At 32.6% G+C, this 16,194-nt stretch overlaps 1 protein-coding gene across 4 annotated transcripts in view; it reads left to right on the top strand.

The window, feature by feature from the left end:
• The window catches only part of BCLAF1 (BCL2 associated transcription factor 1), a 29,196-nt gene extending 16,768 nt beyond the window's left edge, over nucleotides 1-12,428 (top strand). For 3 of the 4 annotated variants that reach the window (XM_063096483.1, XM_063096480.1, XM_063096481.1), the window contains 5 exons: nucleotides 1,348-1,523; nucleotides 2,660-2,840; nucleotides 3,814-3,960; nucleotides 9,518-9,730; nucleotides 9,883-12,428. In XM_063096483.1, the coding sequence (XP_062952553.1) occupies nucleotides 1,348-1,523; nucleotides 2,660-2,840; nucleotides 3,814-3,960; nucleotides 9,518-9,730; nucleotides 9,883-9,888 (723 nt within the window). In that variant the 3' untranslated portion in view covers nucleotides 9,889-12,428. Of the gene's footprint in view, nucleotides 1-1,347; nucleotides 1,524-1,656; nucleotides 1,812-2,659; nucleotides 2,841-3,813; nucleotides 3,961-9,517; nucleotides 9,731-9,882 lie in introns of those variants that run through there. The other variant, XR_010023572.1, reaches the window with a different exon arrangement.
• Nucleotides 12,429-16,194: the final 3,766 nt, after the last annotated feature.

Here is a 16,194-nt window from a genome sequence, read left to right as displayed (position 1 = left end):
TGGAAAAACAGATTCTGAAAAGTGAATACTTTTTTTGGCTGTTATAATACCTTCAGTTCAATGTTGGTTAATTTTGTTTTCCCAAGTTTAGGCTATCCTCATGTTCTGTGTGATGTATTTTACTTTTCTCCTCATTACTCAGACCAGATTTTGATCTGGAGGAGAAAGAATAACTGATGGATGGACAAGAGGATATGACACTGGTCTTTATCCTTAGTCTTCCTATCTGAATGAATAGTTTACATATGTTAGTATGTAATTAATGTCCATATATAGTTTGCAGTTTACTTAGTAGTTTCATTTATATTATCTTGTTACTTGTGGACTTGGTAATACCTAGGTAAATAGCAAGTTTTTTGGTCTTGATTAGCTTTTTCTTTGTTACCCTGGGAGCAAATAGGTGAGTAGCTGATACCATTTGGAGATACATACTTTGAGTTTTATGAATGCCTATGAATATTATAATTAGACTTCCCAGAGTAAATACTTCTTATTGTTGAATAGTAGTAGCAAGGATGTCCACATTGCTTAGCATCTTACTCATGTCTAATTTCTCTTCATTCCTAGATGCCTCTTTCCATCTTCCTAAATTATATAGTATTTGAAAAAGCAATGGAACAAGAAGGAGGTGAATTGTGACCCAGTTAAACTAATGTCCGTTGCAATACCTGAATTGAGAAAGGGCAGTATATAGCCCAAGATACTGAGTACAGGATTGCGAATAATCTTTCTGGCTTTGTTTCTACCCTTGTTCAACCTCAGTTGGTTTCATTAATCATATTCCACGTGCATGTTAATGGAAATCACAGAATTCTTACTTTTAAAGTGTTTTTTATTGGGTTGCTCAGCTTACTTGGGAAGAGCTTGATGATAATGAGGCTTAACTAATGAGAACCATTACTTTAGGATCCCTTTACCTTTATAGGCAGAATGCTACATCACAACTTCAGATTATAACCTCTATCATTATTCAACTATTTAAGAAAAACAAAATGCCATTTGGAAGGATGAGGGATAATAATTACTGAGAATGTGCTGACGAATAATATTTGTATTGTTTTACTGTGCAGAAGTTTATTATGGATTGTTTTTAATAGAAACTTATAAAATTCTCAAGATAAATAGCTTTTAGTAACTTCTCTAGTCCCACTGCACCTGTGTACACAAATGTTTATGGTAAAAGCAATCTAGTACATTTTTTAAACAAAAACTAAATATTATCATAGTATATTATATGATCCATTCTTTTCCGATGCTAAAATGCCAGTTTAGAAACCGGCATAAAATTTAACTGTATTTTTTTCTGTTTCTTCCCTGAAATCCGTATTTTACATCTGTCTTTTACAGGGAGATAAAAAATTAAGGTGTGATTCCGCTGATCTTCGGCATGACATTGATCGCCGTAGAAAAGAAAGAAGTAAAGAACGAGGGGATTCCAAGGGCTCCAGGGAATCCAGTGGATCAAGAAAGCAGGACAAAACTCCAAAAGATTACAAAGAATACAAATCTTACAAAGATGACAGGTAATTGTTAAAGCTGTCTGAGTTAGGTTTTAGCTTCTAATTAGCCATTAATAATTGTCAGCTTAATTGCTTTCAATTTTGACTGTGCAATCGAATGTTTAAATTTAAACAATTAAAATTATTTGTTTTACAGCAAAAATGTATTTGTCTTTTACACGGCTTATGGTGGATGAGGACAAAAACTTTGGAATAGCAAGCTAACACTGAAAAAAAAATTAATGTGTCCTATTATCCAGGCTACATCAGGAGGTTGGACTTCAATGCAGTGCATTTCTAGAAACAGTTTGTGTAAGAACTTTGGTTCGTTATGCTTGATTCCGCACTTTTTCAACTCATAACACCCAGAATACAAGAATTTTAAACTGCTATCTAGTGGTTTAACATGGGAGAGATGGGGGGGGAGGAAGGACTAGAAATAGCAATGTGTATTAGTCTTTCAAAATAATGTTTCCATGGATACTGTTAGCAGTGGTAAGAGTTACTGCAGGTATGACCTTTCCGGGTGTTGTATTAGAATCTTGTAAATTTGAACATCATAGAGTCAAATGAAAGGAATACAAAGTATTATTATAGATAATTTTTTTCTTGCTATTCATTAGGTAAATGGTGGATATTACTTGTGTCTTTTAATTTATGACTGTTATTTGTAATGTCATATGCTATCGCTTCTCGGCCTTTTGGCTAAGATCAAGTGTAATGGTTTTATTTCTATAATGGTGTTATGGCCCAAATCGTACCAACTGTTCTCACCTAGGGTGTACAGACTGTGGTCATTTTGAAACTTGGCCTTAAGAACATTCTTTCTTTGTCTTATTCTTCTTTTCTTTTTGTTAAAATAACAAAATATTATATAAGTTAAGAATATTGAAGAATTGAATCTTACTCTTGATGTTTACAGATTATTAGTTTCTAACTGGCAGGCCATAGCATGTTTTTCAGTAGTGATGTAAACCAAGTATTGAAGGAGAATGGAAACAGACTGTGTCAAAGTTTAATACCCAGTTATTTTACTTATGTAATACTTTTAATAGGGGATAGTTTTTTTTGACTTGTAAAATATCCCTTTTATTGTAAGATTCAACAGGGTCTTTATCTTTTTAAAAATAGCACATTTTTTTGTTTTCTTTATTTTGCAGTAAACATAAAAGTAGAGAGCAAGATCATTCTCGATCTTCATCCTCTTCAGCATCACCTTCTTCTCCCAGTTCTCGAGAAGAAAAGGAGAGTAAGAAGGAAAGAGAAGAAGAATTTAAAACTCACCATGAACTAAAAGAGTACTCGGGCTTTGCCGGGGTTAGCCGACCACGAGGAACCTTTGTAAGTAATAAAATTATCTTTGGTTATTTAGTAGGACTTTACCTTAGAGTACTATATATAAAGAAAGTCACATATAGATTTAGAGATTATGTGAGTCATTTCTTTCTAAAGTCAGAATTGGTCTTGAAAAGTGGTATTTTTGAAGTATCTTCATTAAGAAATGCCTCTTGAGATGTAGAAGCATCTACGTATATACTTTGCTTGACTTTGAGATCAATAACTGTGCTTAGTCCTTAAAGACAAGAGTCAAGGAAATTTATTGAGATCCATTCCTTTAGTTAGTTTTTGAAAAGATATCTTAAAACATTGAAAAACCCTGCATGTTCATCTCTGTATTAAAACTATTTTCATTTTTGCTTATTTTCTTCAAGTTCTTGCTTATGTATGTCATTCAGAGATCATATAACTTTCTTTTTATTCTACATAGCATTCACATTTGTCCCTATGTTTCCATAAAGTTGTTTTAATTACTAATGTAGTGACTTCACAGTAGTGCATCTTCTTGACTCTTTAATTTCTATATTCCTATTTCTACCTTGAGCAAGTATCTAGTTGGGTATTGGTATGGTCCATTAATTAGATCTTTTGGGAAACAGAAGAGCTTTGCTTATATAGTGATAGGTGTGGTTGATTACTTGGGGCCCCTATGATAATTCAAAGGAATTAGAAAACTAATTTGGCTAGTAAAAGGAAAAAAAAACAGCTTGATTATTTTAAGATATTAGTTCGGACCATAAAAATGTAGTATTCCAACACTCAGACTGATTGTTTATTTCTTCTTAACGTTTCATCTTTCAGTAGGAGAATTATTTTGCTTATGGTATAAATGGCCATTCTTTTTATCTTCACTGGCTATGAGATTTTGATAGGAAATTAGGGCATGTGTTTTTTGTTACTGCAGTAAAATTAGAGTTTGCATGTAACTAAATACCTTTTGATTACATCACTAAACAACTTTGTTAATGTTAATCAGTTTCGAATTAGAGGCAGAGGAAGAGCCAGAGGAGTTTTTGCTGGGACAAATCCTGGTCCAAACAACTCAAATACTACTTTTCAAAAGAGACCGAAGGAAGAGGAATGGGATCCAGAATATACCCCAAAGAGCAAGAAGTACTTCTTGGTGGGTGTTAGAAATCTGTGTTTATTTGGTTTGCATTAATTTTCAAAGCATACTAAGTGAATACATTTGAGTACAGATATCCATTACTATGAGAAGATTTCACCATAATGTGGGAAACTTTTTAAAAAATTAATTACCCAGATGATTTGAAGTTTTGAAAATGTGACTCCCTTTTGTTCTGTTTTTCTTTCTTGACATCACATATAGGCTGATCAAGGTAAACTTAAAAATATACCTGATTTGATGGCCACATTCAGAGAAAAACATTATATTATAGTTGAGTTTGGCATATATTTTATATCTGTCTGTAAGACAGTGACAGTTGTAGAAACTTCTAATTAAGATGTACCTTCCATCATCACAGCTGTTTGTTTCAATGAAAGACAAGGAGAAGAATTCTTCATAGTACCTGTAATTAAGCATCTGAAGGAGGCTGTCAGCCTTCATTGGAGTGAAAGGAAGATGAAAAATTATGTGTTACGGAAAAGTTGCTAGATACATTGATTTGATGCTTTCTTGTATGGAGATACTTTTCTTTCTGTAGTTTTCCAAGGATGAAGCTAGAGGTGATGGATCCCAGAGGATTCTCTGGATAAGGACAGAAATTTTCTGCAGTTTGGCACAGGGAAAAGGATCAGTTATATATTATAGAGGCAAACTTAAGAAAATGCCAAAACTATTACCAGAAGTAGTTATTGTCATAGCTTTTCAGGGAAGGCTAATTTCATAAACTAGTTTTGAAAACTATTTGCTTTGTGGAAGCAAGGAGGAAAATAGTACTGGACTTACAGAATTGTCTTTCAATTGACTTTTTTTGAATGTATTTGAATAAACTTAAAAGTCCATGACATATCTGCTTAGTTGGAGGTTATATCTGTATTCTGAAGTGGATCTCTATTTTGTTTGGAAAATGGGCATATTATGTGTTTCAAAAATTAATTTCCATTTGCTGCTTTTTTTGGTGTGTTATTCAGAAAAGTTAAATTTTACAGTCATTTTCTGTAATGTTTGCTCAATTTATACTTCTCTGAGGAGAAATTTATACTTGATCTAGTTGCTTGAGTTGACAGTCTGTAAAGTAAAAGGCATTTGATTCAGTTATAGAAAAGTTTAAAAGGTATATCTGCATCTTCTTTTGGCAGCTGGCTGGTAAGGGGATCCGAACCCTTGACCTTGGTCTTATTAGTACTGTGCTCTAACCAACTGAGCTAACCAGCTAGCCCACAGATATATCTACTTTTTGACTTAAATGGTAGTCTGTTAATGCATACTTTTTATGCTAGGTACTAAGGATGGAAAGACAAATATGATTTGGTTCCATTTCTTGGCTTAGAGACTAGTAGTAGAGAAAGAAACATTCTAAATATATTTAAGGGCTTTTCCCAAATGAAAAATTGATGGATCTTTGCAAAGGAGAAAGTGATTAGGAGAGACTTTCTTAGAGGCATGTGGCTTGAATCTTGAGCTTTAAAAAGATGGTCATGTGTACTCCATATAGCAGAAGGAGTGAAACAGCATGGTATAGAGAATTCCAACTCTCAGATGGCTATTTGGTTGGTATAAATTTGGGAAAATTGAGAAAAAAGCCAAGAGCTAGATTGTGGAGGGCTGTAATACTTTTAAAGAAATATGGGTTTCAAGCAGGGTTTAAAAGAAACATGGTTGTTAGAACAGTTAGAAGATTTGAAAGATATTGAGTGCCTGAACTAAGGGGCCAGGTTTAAGAAAAATTAAGAAAGTAGCATTTATGGAGACTTACTTAGGGATCATCTAGTTCGGTGTTGGTAATGAGAGGAAGGAATTGAAGATATAAACAATCCAGAGGAAATTAAATTCTGTTCTGGACAGGCTGAATTTAAAGTGCATGGGAAAAATCAAGTGGAGATATCCAGTGGGATAGTTGCTAATGCAGATTTAGAGAGAGAAAAAAAACCTAGGAGCCATCATCTTACAGGTCACCCTCAAAGCTGTGATAAGATCATCTAGTCAGAAGAAATTACAAGACCATTTCAAAGGTGGGATGAAGTTAGAGACGGTAAAAATGCCAGACAAGTAGACTAAGTATGAAAGGTCAAAAAATTAAGAGGGAACAAGAAGTGAACCAGTAGATAATAATTGTTTACCACTTTTAACAATTTACAATTATGTATAATTTAGGCCAGACTTTCATTTTTTCATGGCATTCTTTCAGGATCTATCAAAGTTTTTACCTTAAATTGGTACATAGTCATTTTAGGTTGGTTTATAATTATGTAGTAGTTTTATTAATCATGAAGAATATGTTAAGAATTTAGACACTTGCAAGTAGCAGTAATACTTTATATGTTGCTTTTCTGGGCTATATTTAAAAATCTTGGGTTGTATATAAAACATACACATTTCATTTGTCACAGACTAATGTTCACTAGAATCTCAAGTAAAATTAATATATTAATACATTTTTCCCTTATAAATCAATTCCCAAAGTTAATTATTTTGGTTCTTAATTATGAGCCATTGAAATGGCAACTTCTGTTTATACGTAGATTTTTTATTTTTTGGCCGGTTTGGGGATCCAAACCCTTGACCTTAGTGTACATAGATATTTGAATTTAACATATTTTGCATCTTATGTAAAGATACTGCGATCTTTTAGATAGCTAATGTTGAGGATGGAAATATAAATAAAAACATAATTCAGGAGAAAGTTTAAAACTAGACATTCCCTTATGGTCTTTCAGAATAATTGACCAGTGTAGAAATTTTGCTCATATTGATGAAACATTAATACTTAGTGTTAGTAGATAACAGCATTATGTGCTATGCTAGGTGCTATTCTAAGTGTTTTACATGTATTTACTTATTTAATGATTATAAAATCCTTTTGACTTGGGGCTATTATTTAATTTTTATAGAGGAAAAAAAAACCTGAGGTACAGAGATTGAATAGCTTGATCAAAGTTATGTGGCTAGTAGGAATGGGGTCAGGATTTGAATCTATGTGTTGGGCTCCAGAGCCAGGGTTCTGAAATACTGTACCCTGTACCCTTCATCTTCTAGTACTGAGTTATAGTAACCTTTCTTTCCTGAAATTTCCCAACTCAAAACTTGGATTTATATACAAAGGTATGGTAAAATTTTCAATAATAAGAACTCCAGGAAAGATACTAGTTTCAGTTTGAACTTGAAATACTGTGGAGGGGTGAGTATGAAGAGTTGGAGGAAGTGGGAAAGTACTGAAGTGGGCAAGTTCTCAGTGTTGAGTTGATTTTGTCTTCTGAGGAATCAAAAATCTCTGAGGAAGTGGGGATTAGGATGAGAGTTTTGATAAATTAACCTTTTGAAACTTTATCATTTCTATGGAGGAGAGAGAAAAGGATTCAGAAAGTCTTGGTTCTGATATAGTCTCCTTTGTTAACATATTTTTAGCTGTGTATAAATATCTAACTGCTGGCCCTTTATCATCTGTGAAATTAATTTTTAGAATCGTAATGAGATCAAAATTTGGATGTAAGAGTTTGTGGATTAAGAGTAGTTTAGCATCAAAATCTCAATTAGGTAGCGGCCAGGATATAGCCTGAAAGACAGTTTAATCTTCTGGCTGCTGTTTTCTTTACCATGTTCAAATGATTGTATATCTAAAGTAATGGAGAGTTTAGCTCTAGTGTCTAGCTTTGCCACTGCTTTTTTTTTTTTCTTTTTTCCTGGTAACTCTTAGTTCCTTGTTGTGGTTAATCATTTACTGCCACCAGTATATCTGGGAAATGTATTCTGATTGGCATAAGGGATAGTAGAAAGGACTAGCTCTGTGGCTTTGGGAATGTGAGTTTCTGTGCCTCAATTTCTTTATCTCTAAACTGGAGATAGTAACTATTTACAGGGTTGTTGTGAGGAGTAGATGAGGAAGTACATGTAAAGTGCTCAGAACAATGCCTTATCTATAATAAACACTGTAGAAACACTATTACCACCATTTACTGAGTGCTTGCTTGTCAGGCACCAGACCAGGCACTTTTTATTGATCTTCTGTGTTTCTTCAAGTTCATTTTCCTTTATTAAAATGGGAGGCAAATACTAGAGAGGTTGCCTAAAGTCAATTTCTTTTAAGATTAAAACTCATGCCTGTACTCCAAAACCTGTTTGCCTCTTTCCATAAATCCATACAATGTTGTGTAAATACCACAAACAAACACAGACCCTAGAGTTGGGTATGTAATCATGTAATTGAGTCAGCATCATTTTGAGTGGCAGACTATTTTAAAATACTTTAAAATAATCTATTTTAAAATACTTTAATCTATTTAAAATACATTGTTTATTTTGGATCTGCTATTAAATGCTCTCTAATATATATTAATTTATACTTTTGATAGTTCCAGAATTCATTCTTTATGGAGTTTTGCACACCTCTAGCTAGTAATCTATTATTAATTTGGTAAAGCTGTATTAGCAGTTGGTAAGTGCTCTTTTATATAGTCTAATTATCTGTATAATTGAGCTTTTCTTCAAGTCATGCAAGAGAGTAATCCGTATTAAATAAATAAGCACAAAGGCATATTCTGTGTTTTGAAAAAGGTATTCATATCACATAAATTTTAAAAATTTTAGTGGCTTTTGGACAGTTTTGGACAGTCAATACCAGGACTCCATAGCTTATGTACCATTCTATTTGCATTGTGCCCATTTTTTCCTAAAGGGGCATCATTTTGCCTTAAAGAATTAAGTTGAGGAAGGTAGCAGCTAGTTAAATTAGGTACAGGAGATCTTTGGCCTTCTGTTTTGTATTTTGGAATGTAATATTCATCTTTACTCATCTGCAAAATCAAGAACTGTTCAATTTTGCAGATTGTTTTGCCTGATAGAACAATTTGTAATTTGGGGAACATCTGTCTTTGAATACAGTTAATGAAAAATTAAGGTCGGTGTGATAGCTGCAGTACTTTAGGTGGTGAAGAAAAAAAAAAGCTGGGGTATTATTATTCTAGGGACCATGCCATCATGATTTGTCATTGAAACCCCCTAGCCCAGAATATTGATGTGTACTATACATTGATGTAGGTTTAAATCTCAATAGGATTTTAAAATCTACTTTTATATGTAAGGTATAAAATTCATACCATCTATTTTATGTAGTGAATGTTGTTTATAATATTGTAATGACAGTCTTATGACTTTTGCCATATCTTTATGACAAAGGTAAATTTTGATGGGAAAAAAATTGGTTATTTTATCTCATGCATGCAGCATAATAAGTGTACTTAGATTGAAATAATAACAGAAAGCAAAATAGACTTCTGAAAATTAGTGGTAATTTAGCAGTTGATATTCTCCAGATAACTGTCTGGGCAACTTTTAGTGTTTGGGTTACTAAGTAATAAGATGTAATCTTCTCTTTGACGATAGAATATATTTTTGTTGAAAAGTTTAGCTTTATTGGCTTTGTTTTACTTTGTTTTGTAACATTACCAATCTCATATACTCAGTCTTCAGAGGATTAATAATATGATTTATGATTGGAGAAGTAATCATCTTTACAAGAAAGACATTTCATTGACTGTTGTGTTTCACCTTTCTGTAGCATGATGACAGAGATGATGGTGTGGATTATTGGGCCAAAAGAGGAAGAGGTCGTGGTACTTTTCAACGTGGCAGAGGGCGCTTTAACTTCAAAAAATCAGGTAGCAGTCCAAAATGGACTCATGACAAATACCAAGGGGATGGGATTGTTGAAGATGAAGAAGAGACCATGGAAAATAATGAAGAAAAGAAGGACAGACGCAAAGAAGAAAAGGTAAATTTTAATTTGTAATTCTTTCAGATTTTCTTTGGTATGGTTTTGGTGGGCAAATTAGTTAATTATTTAATTTTTAGGAATAGTGATTATTATGGTTCATTTTCACTCTCCACATTGTTGTTAATCTTTAATTTCTCCTTCTTTTTTAGGAATAGTGAATTTGAAATAAGATTGGAACAGAGAGCAGAACTTGCACCCACCATTTTTTTTTTACCTGATTTTTGTTTTCAAATAAGAATGTAAGCATTTTACTTAAATTTTACTGTTTGCAAGTAGTCCATAGAAATTTTGTTTTAAGTCTTCAAATATCTTGAAAAATAGTAGACTGTATGTTGAAAATTGTACTGAAATAAAGTAGAAAATTGTTACGTATCATATTTGTAACTATCAACTTTTAAAAAAAAACTTTTACTGTTTTTGTTACATGCATTGTAATTCTGCTTTGTGTATAAGATATGGTCAAGTACAGCTCTGTGAAAGTTCTGATTCTCTTCCCTCCCTGTTTGTTAATGTTTTATTCTGAAGTGAACGTTAGCTCTACATAAAAATCCCCAAACAGAAATTGTTTATAGAGACCACATTAATTATTTTAACTGTATACATTTGTTTAACATTCTCTTTAATTCGAACACACTACATTGTAGGGTGACTAATTTTTGAAGTATACCACAGACAGAATTGTTACTTTGGTAAACTAAGCTAGTTCAGCACTTCAGCAAATGTTTAAGAAGGAAAAAAGCTTGTCCAATAGCTGAAAAGTACAAGCTTTTAAAAGATAGTTTGAAAAGTTTGAGAAAATGTTATTTTTACTGAAAACAAACAGTGGCCTACAATAAACATTCTTAGGAACCTTTCCTATTTGGGTTCAAAGTTCAGTGTTCTCTTTCTATTCTTATTTGAGAGTTTGAGTCATGGTGTCAGATATCAGCTACTTGAGAGAGGAAACAGGTTTGTAATAATACTGAAAATAAAAACCCCATTCCCACCAAATGTGTTAGTATTAAAATAAAACCTGTAATCCTGGATTATCCTGCAGAATAATTTAACACATTAGTACCTGATTTCATATCTTACATATTTATTTGAGCTTTTGGACAGCTGAAACATTATTTTGTAGTGTAGCCATAAGAAAAAATAGGCAAACACAACATATACTGTTCATTAGTAGTATTTTGAATAACTTGTTTTTCAAATGTCACCAATAAAAAGTTTTGGCAGGAGCTTGTTGCAGCATTGATCTAACTTGTTTAGTTGCAGTTTGTAAAATGGCTTTTTCTTTTTCTTCCCAAGGTTTCTATTCTTTAGGTAGAAAATCTTTTCAAATGTGAATTAGTTTTTTGTGTTGATAATTCTTACAGGTATGAAAATCTGAAGTAGTAAATTTCAGTGTTAAGTCTGTCTGCTTTATGAGCATATATAAAACTACTCACATTTCACTTGTTAATTCAGCACCTGAATTAGTTGTGTATATTTGCTTTAAAAGGAGATAATTTTTGTTTGATTAATGTAAACTTTAAAGATCTAAAGCCTGTGGCTCTTTCATCCTCACCTGATGATTTGCAGTGCATCTAACACCTCGATTCCAGCCAGGGGCACACTTGGTAAGAGCTGTTGGAAACAAAACTAAACAAAACCCAAACTCAGTATGTGTGATGTTTATTGCCCTAAGATCCTCAGTGTACTGCATGATTTCTTCCATTAGTTTTGTCCTTCTGAAATTGTCTATTAAAGCAGAGGATATACCTGCCAAAGCAAGTACGAATTTTATGTGTTGAATTAATCAGGACATAACTAATATTCTCCTATTCAGAATAATACTTCCTTACATGTTATAGCAACATGGATTTGATCCCCAGTACAGAATTTTTATGATCATTTTATTTTATGCAAATAAATATAGCTTTTATTTAAAGTTATTATTTGGTTAGACACCGTCTCTGTGCATGACTATAAATGTGCAGTTTTGCTTATCCACTTAAGACAGTAGGAAAAAGGAGATTTGCTGAGAAATTATTTAATAGGGAGTGGGAATAAAGGTACTTAAATCCTGTGGTTAGGTTATATTTTCCATGCAAAGTCATTGCTTTAACCTTTGGTTACTTTTCTCTTAAAATTGAGGAAAGAGTATCCTACCAGAATATAGTAGGACAGGGTGATTGTGAGAACTCTGCAGTAGAATGCCATTGTGGATGTTATCTTTTTCAGAGCCAAGCATATAAAAAGTAGCCTGTGTGTATTTTTTTCAAACTACAGTTTAACTTCACACTTTATGACATGTTATAAAATCTGAACAGTTCCTCTTGGTAAGGATATTTGTTTACAAGTGCTGGGAAATAACTCTTCAATACCACATTAACAGACTTTGTTTTACCTAGAGAAGGGAAATAAAAATAAACCAAAGGATATTTACAGAAAGGATTGAGAAAGCTGTTTAAGGAGGCCATGACTCAGTTCTTAGGTGTGTATGCCTTTCAACATCTTTAGTAATTTTGCAATTTACTTCAAGGGATTACTGTTGTTCCCTTTTGTCACAGTTAAAATCAGTGTTGGGAATTAAATTATAATTTGAGAAAAAAATATTCCCCAATAAGAATGAATGTAGATGGCTAAACGATTCTTACTCAGTGTGATGTATAATGCAACAGGGACCCTTGTAAATTGTCATATGCTAATAAAATGTCATAAGTGGTTAATAGCTGTTGTTTATCTGTTTTTGAGACTTTTGCTATGTTTTTCTACACAACTGATTTCTATGGCCTACTTTTAGATTTTAGAACATGAACTTACCTTTTAGCAAAATTACTGGTGTGGTGTGGCTTGATAAACGCTTTATGAAATCCCTCAAACTCCTATTTACTGGTTTTTTCTTATTTTCCTTGTGAAAATGGTTTGAAATTGGTTAAGGCTAAGCCATTATTTAAAAATATAGGAATTCCAGATTTCTAGTTTAGTCCTCATGTTCCTATGTTAACACAGGATCTTATCAGCCATAATATTATGATGGAGATTAATTCCCTTCCTATCTGAAAATATGGTTGTTATTTAATAAGTGAAAGGAATTCTCTTTTTAAGTTAGTCTTTGTTCACTTTGAGTAAAATCTGGTATAATTCTTATGCTTCACTTATAAATTACTTGAAATACAATGTGTGCCATTCCATCAACTTTAAACAAAGCATTTTCACAGAAATTTGTATGCTAAGACAAATTGATACATTTTGACTCATACAAATGGTAGATTATCCCTTAAAAACTTTGTTAGAGAAATAAGAACTGTGTGTGTGTGTAAAAGGATGTGTAAGATCATTGGTAGCTTAACTGGGTAATTTTATTTTTTTGGTGGCTGGTCGGTACAAGGATCCAAACTCTTGACCTTGGTGTTATAATATACTGAGAAATTTTAATGTTATATACAAGCTTCCTGTGTAAAATTATACTATGTTATTTATTAGGGATGTTACTTTTATTTTTATTTTTCTGTGTTTCAATATATTGCATATTCAACAGTATATCCTTTGGGATATATCTTGTTTCCGTATAGAACAGTACCCTTTCACAGTCAAAAGAAGTACAGAGGCCTTTCTCAATTGGTGAAGTTGCTAAATAAGGAATGCAAATGGAGAAATAAACTACACTGTCATGGGATTATAATTGGCTGGACTCAGTCTCTTGAATGTGCCTTAAATTTAGAAAGTAATATCTGTTATGTGGGTTTAGGGTTCTCAAATAGTTAAAACCATTATTGTTAAATCTGAATGTCAAAGGTCTGATTGCTCATTTTATTGAAGTAGATACTGAAAATCAGAAGTCTATTTTAATGAAGTTTTAAGTGAACAAGATTTATTACTCAGTTTTTTAGAAATCAGGAATGTATGGAAATTATTTGTTGTATCCCATTGTCTGACTTGGGAGCTTTAGAGATTGTGTTGATTTATGAGCTGTTCTTATGTTTAAGAAACATGCACTAATGATTAGTGTGTCAGTTATGCTCATGAGGCCAAAATTGTATGTTTAATTAAGGGTGCTAATTCTCTTTATATTACATTACAAATTATGCCTTAGCCTTTAAAAAAAAGGATCTCATGGAGTAAAAAAGAAAGAGTAGGCATTAGGATACCTGTTCAATACCACTACTAGAAAAGAAATCCAATTAATGTGTCTTTTTTTTTTTTTTTTTGGTGACTGGCTGGTACATGGATAGAACCCTGGACCTTGGTGTTATCAGTCAGTAGCATAGTGTGTCCTAATAATCTTTATATAGGAAAAATATTTTTCCTATAGACATTTTAGGTATTACATGACAGTGAAGTGATTTGTAGAGCTTTTAAAATGCAAAAGATAATATGGACTCTTGAAAGTATAAAGAAGTTGGGCAAACAGGCTTTAATGGTACTCCCCCAAGAATTGGAATCAAATTTTTCTTAATCTTTTGAGGTTGCCCAGCTTCCTAATTCAATAATAACGAACCCTCACTTTAATAAAAGTAGATGATGGTAATTACACCTTCCAATTAGGTGACTTTAAAGGATTTACAGTCGCAACATGAACTGTGAATTTGACAGTGGTAACTTCTTGGTACTATTATAGTGATTGCACATTTCATGGAATGCAAAGAGCCACAGTAAATAATATCATTCTTATCCTCCGGAATAGTGATTTAGTTGCTACCTTATCTAGTCTTTGACATGGAAGGTATGCATTTTTTTTTTGTCTTATTTGTACTAGAAAGGGAAAACTAGAATGTTAAATGCACTTTTAATTTTTTTTTTGAAAAGTTGAATATTGTCACGAAATGTACATATAAAAAGATAAAAAATAAAACTGGTTAATGTCAGTTTGCAATTATCAAAATGTGTTGCAGAAATAGAATTATGGAGTATTATTATCTTAACAGTCAGCTTTTTGAGTCGCCTAAAGTTCAAATACTGCAGTTAGGGCATTTCCCATCTGTGAGAAATGACTGTCTTTTAAAATGTAATTTGAATTTGTACTTTTAATTGGAAATGGGATATAAGAGCCATGAAAGTCTTTGGTAGGACTTGGAGTAAAAAACTGATGACTTCTCATAGGAAAAAATAATAGTTCTATCCATGACTTTCTGGGAAACTAAGTAGAGTATTGTACATTATGTATTCTACATTACTCGAGTATTTTCTAGTTTTCAAAGTATTATTTTGTTTTCCTTGATATTCCTATAATCTTCCAAATTTATAAATGTGGATGGTTTTTGCTCTTTACAAAAGGTGAGGCTCAGGTAACAGAACTCAATTCTATAACTAAAATGTTTCTGGAATCTCAGCTTTCGATGTAAAACTCCAGTTGGGGTGTGGAGAGGTCAGATATTTGGGATAAAAGGCATATGGCTTTTAATGTAGTTACAGATGAAGCTGTCTGGCCCACTCAAGATCAGTGTATCTTGATTTTATCCTGTGTCCCTGACTTAGGCAACAATAAAAATTTCTGACTTAGAAAATAGTCCATCTGTATAGGAAAAACTTCAGAGCTTGAATTGGCCATTAGTAGCTAAATCAAAGAGGGAAATAGGGTACATAATTCTCACGGTCTAAATGAAAAGAAGCCATTTCTGAGAAACAACAGATATATCTATGCGTATGTATATATATATATATATGCATATGTATACATATATATATACATAAGAATATATAGTATTTCTGTAGGCCCTATCCTTTTTTTGAATGAGTTAGGCTACAAATAATCAGATTAATGTATAAAATGGGATTCCTTTAGTAACTCTTCAATACTTTTAAAGATCAAGATATATCTCTGTCTTTCACTAATTCAGAGTTTATAAATCCATATCTTTAAATCTTAAAACCCTGATTATATGGTATTTAGACATCCCTCTACTAAACACTGATTGGAAAATTTCCACATTTAAGAGACGGTTGGCATCTCTTTAGGCATATTCTATGCTGACATTTTTTAACATAACTTTCTAGTAGGCCAGACAGGTATCAGTCCTGCACTGTGTTACATTAAGAGACTAGATTGAAAACTAGATTGAGTATTAACAGGTCTGAAGCAGATTCACTGTGGAGAAGGGTCAAAAGTAGTTCTCAAATACACTGTCCAGCAGTAAATTTGATATGTGTAACAGCCACAGTCTGTCTTGAATGGTACTGTTGTCACAGGCCATTTGGTAATCTCAGCCGTCATTAAGGAAAAGGACATCAGAACCATAATTAAAATGATAATACCAGCCAGCCACCAAAAAAAAGTGGGTTAAAAAATTGATCTAAGTCTTGCCTGGCTAAATAATGGCCACAAGCATCACTGTTTAACAAAACCATATGATAACATAGACAATGTTAATCCTGAGTCATAAAAGATTAGTTGGAAATGTGTGATTATAGTAAAGATTCTAATAGAAAAGTTTAAAGGGTTAAATATGAGGGTACTTCAAAAAGTTCATGGAAAAACAAGATATGAATCTTTTCAG

This window comes from Cynocephalus volans, chromosome 5, assembly GCF_027409185.1.
Source record: "Cynocephalus volans isolate mCynVol1 chromosome 5, mCynVol1.pri, whole genome shotgun sequence".
NCBI lineage: Eukaryota > Metazoa > Chordata > Mammalia > Dermoptera > Cynocephalidae > Cynocephalus > Cynocephalus volans.
This window is presented reverse-complemented; position numbering and strand designations above follow the sequence as displayed.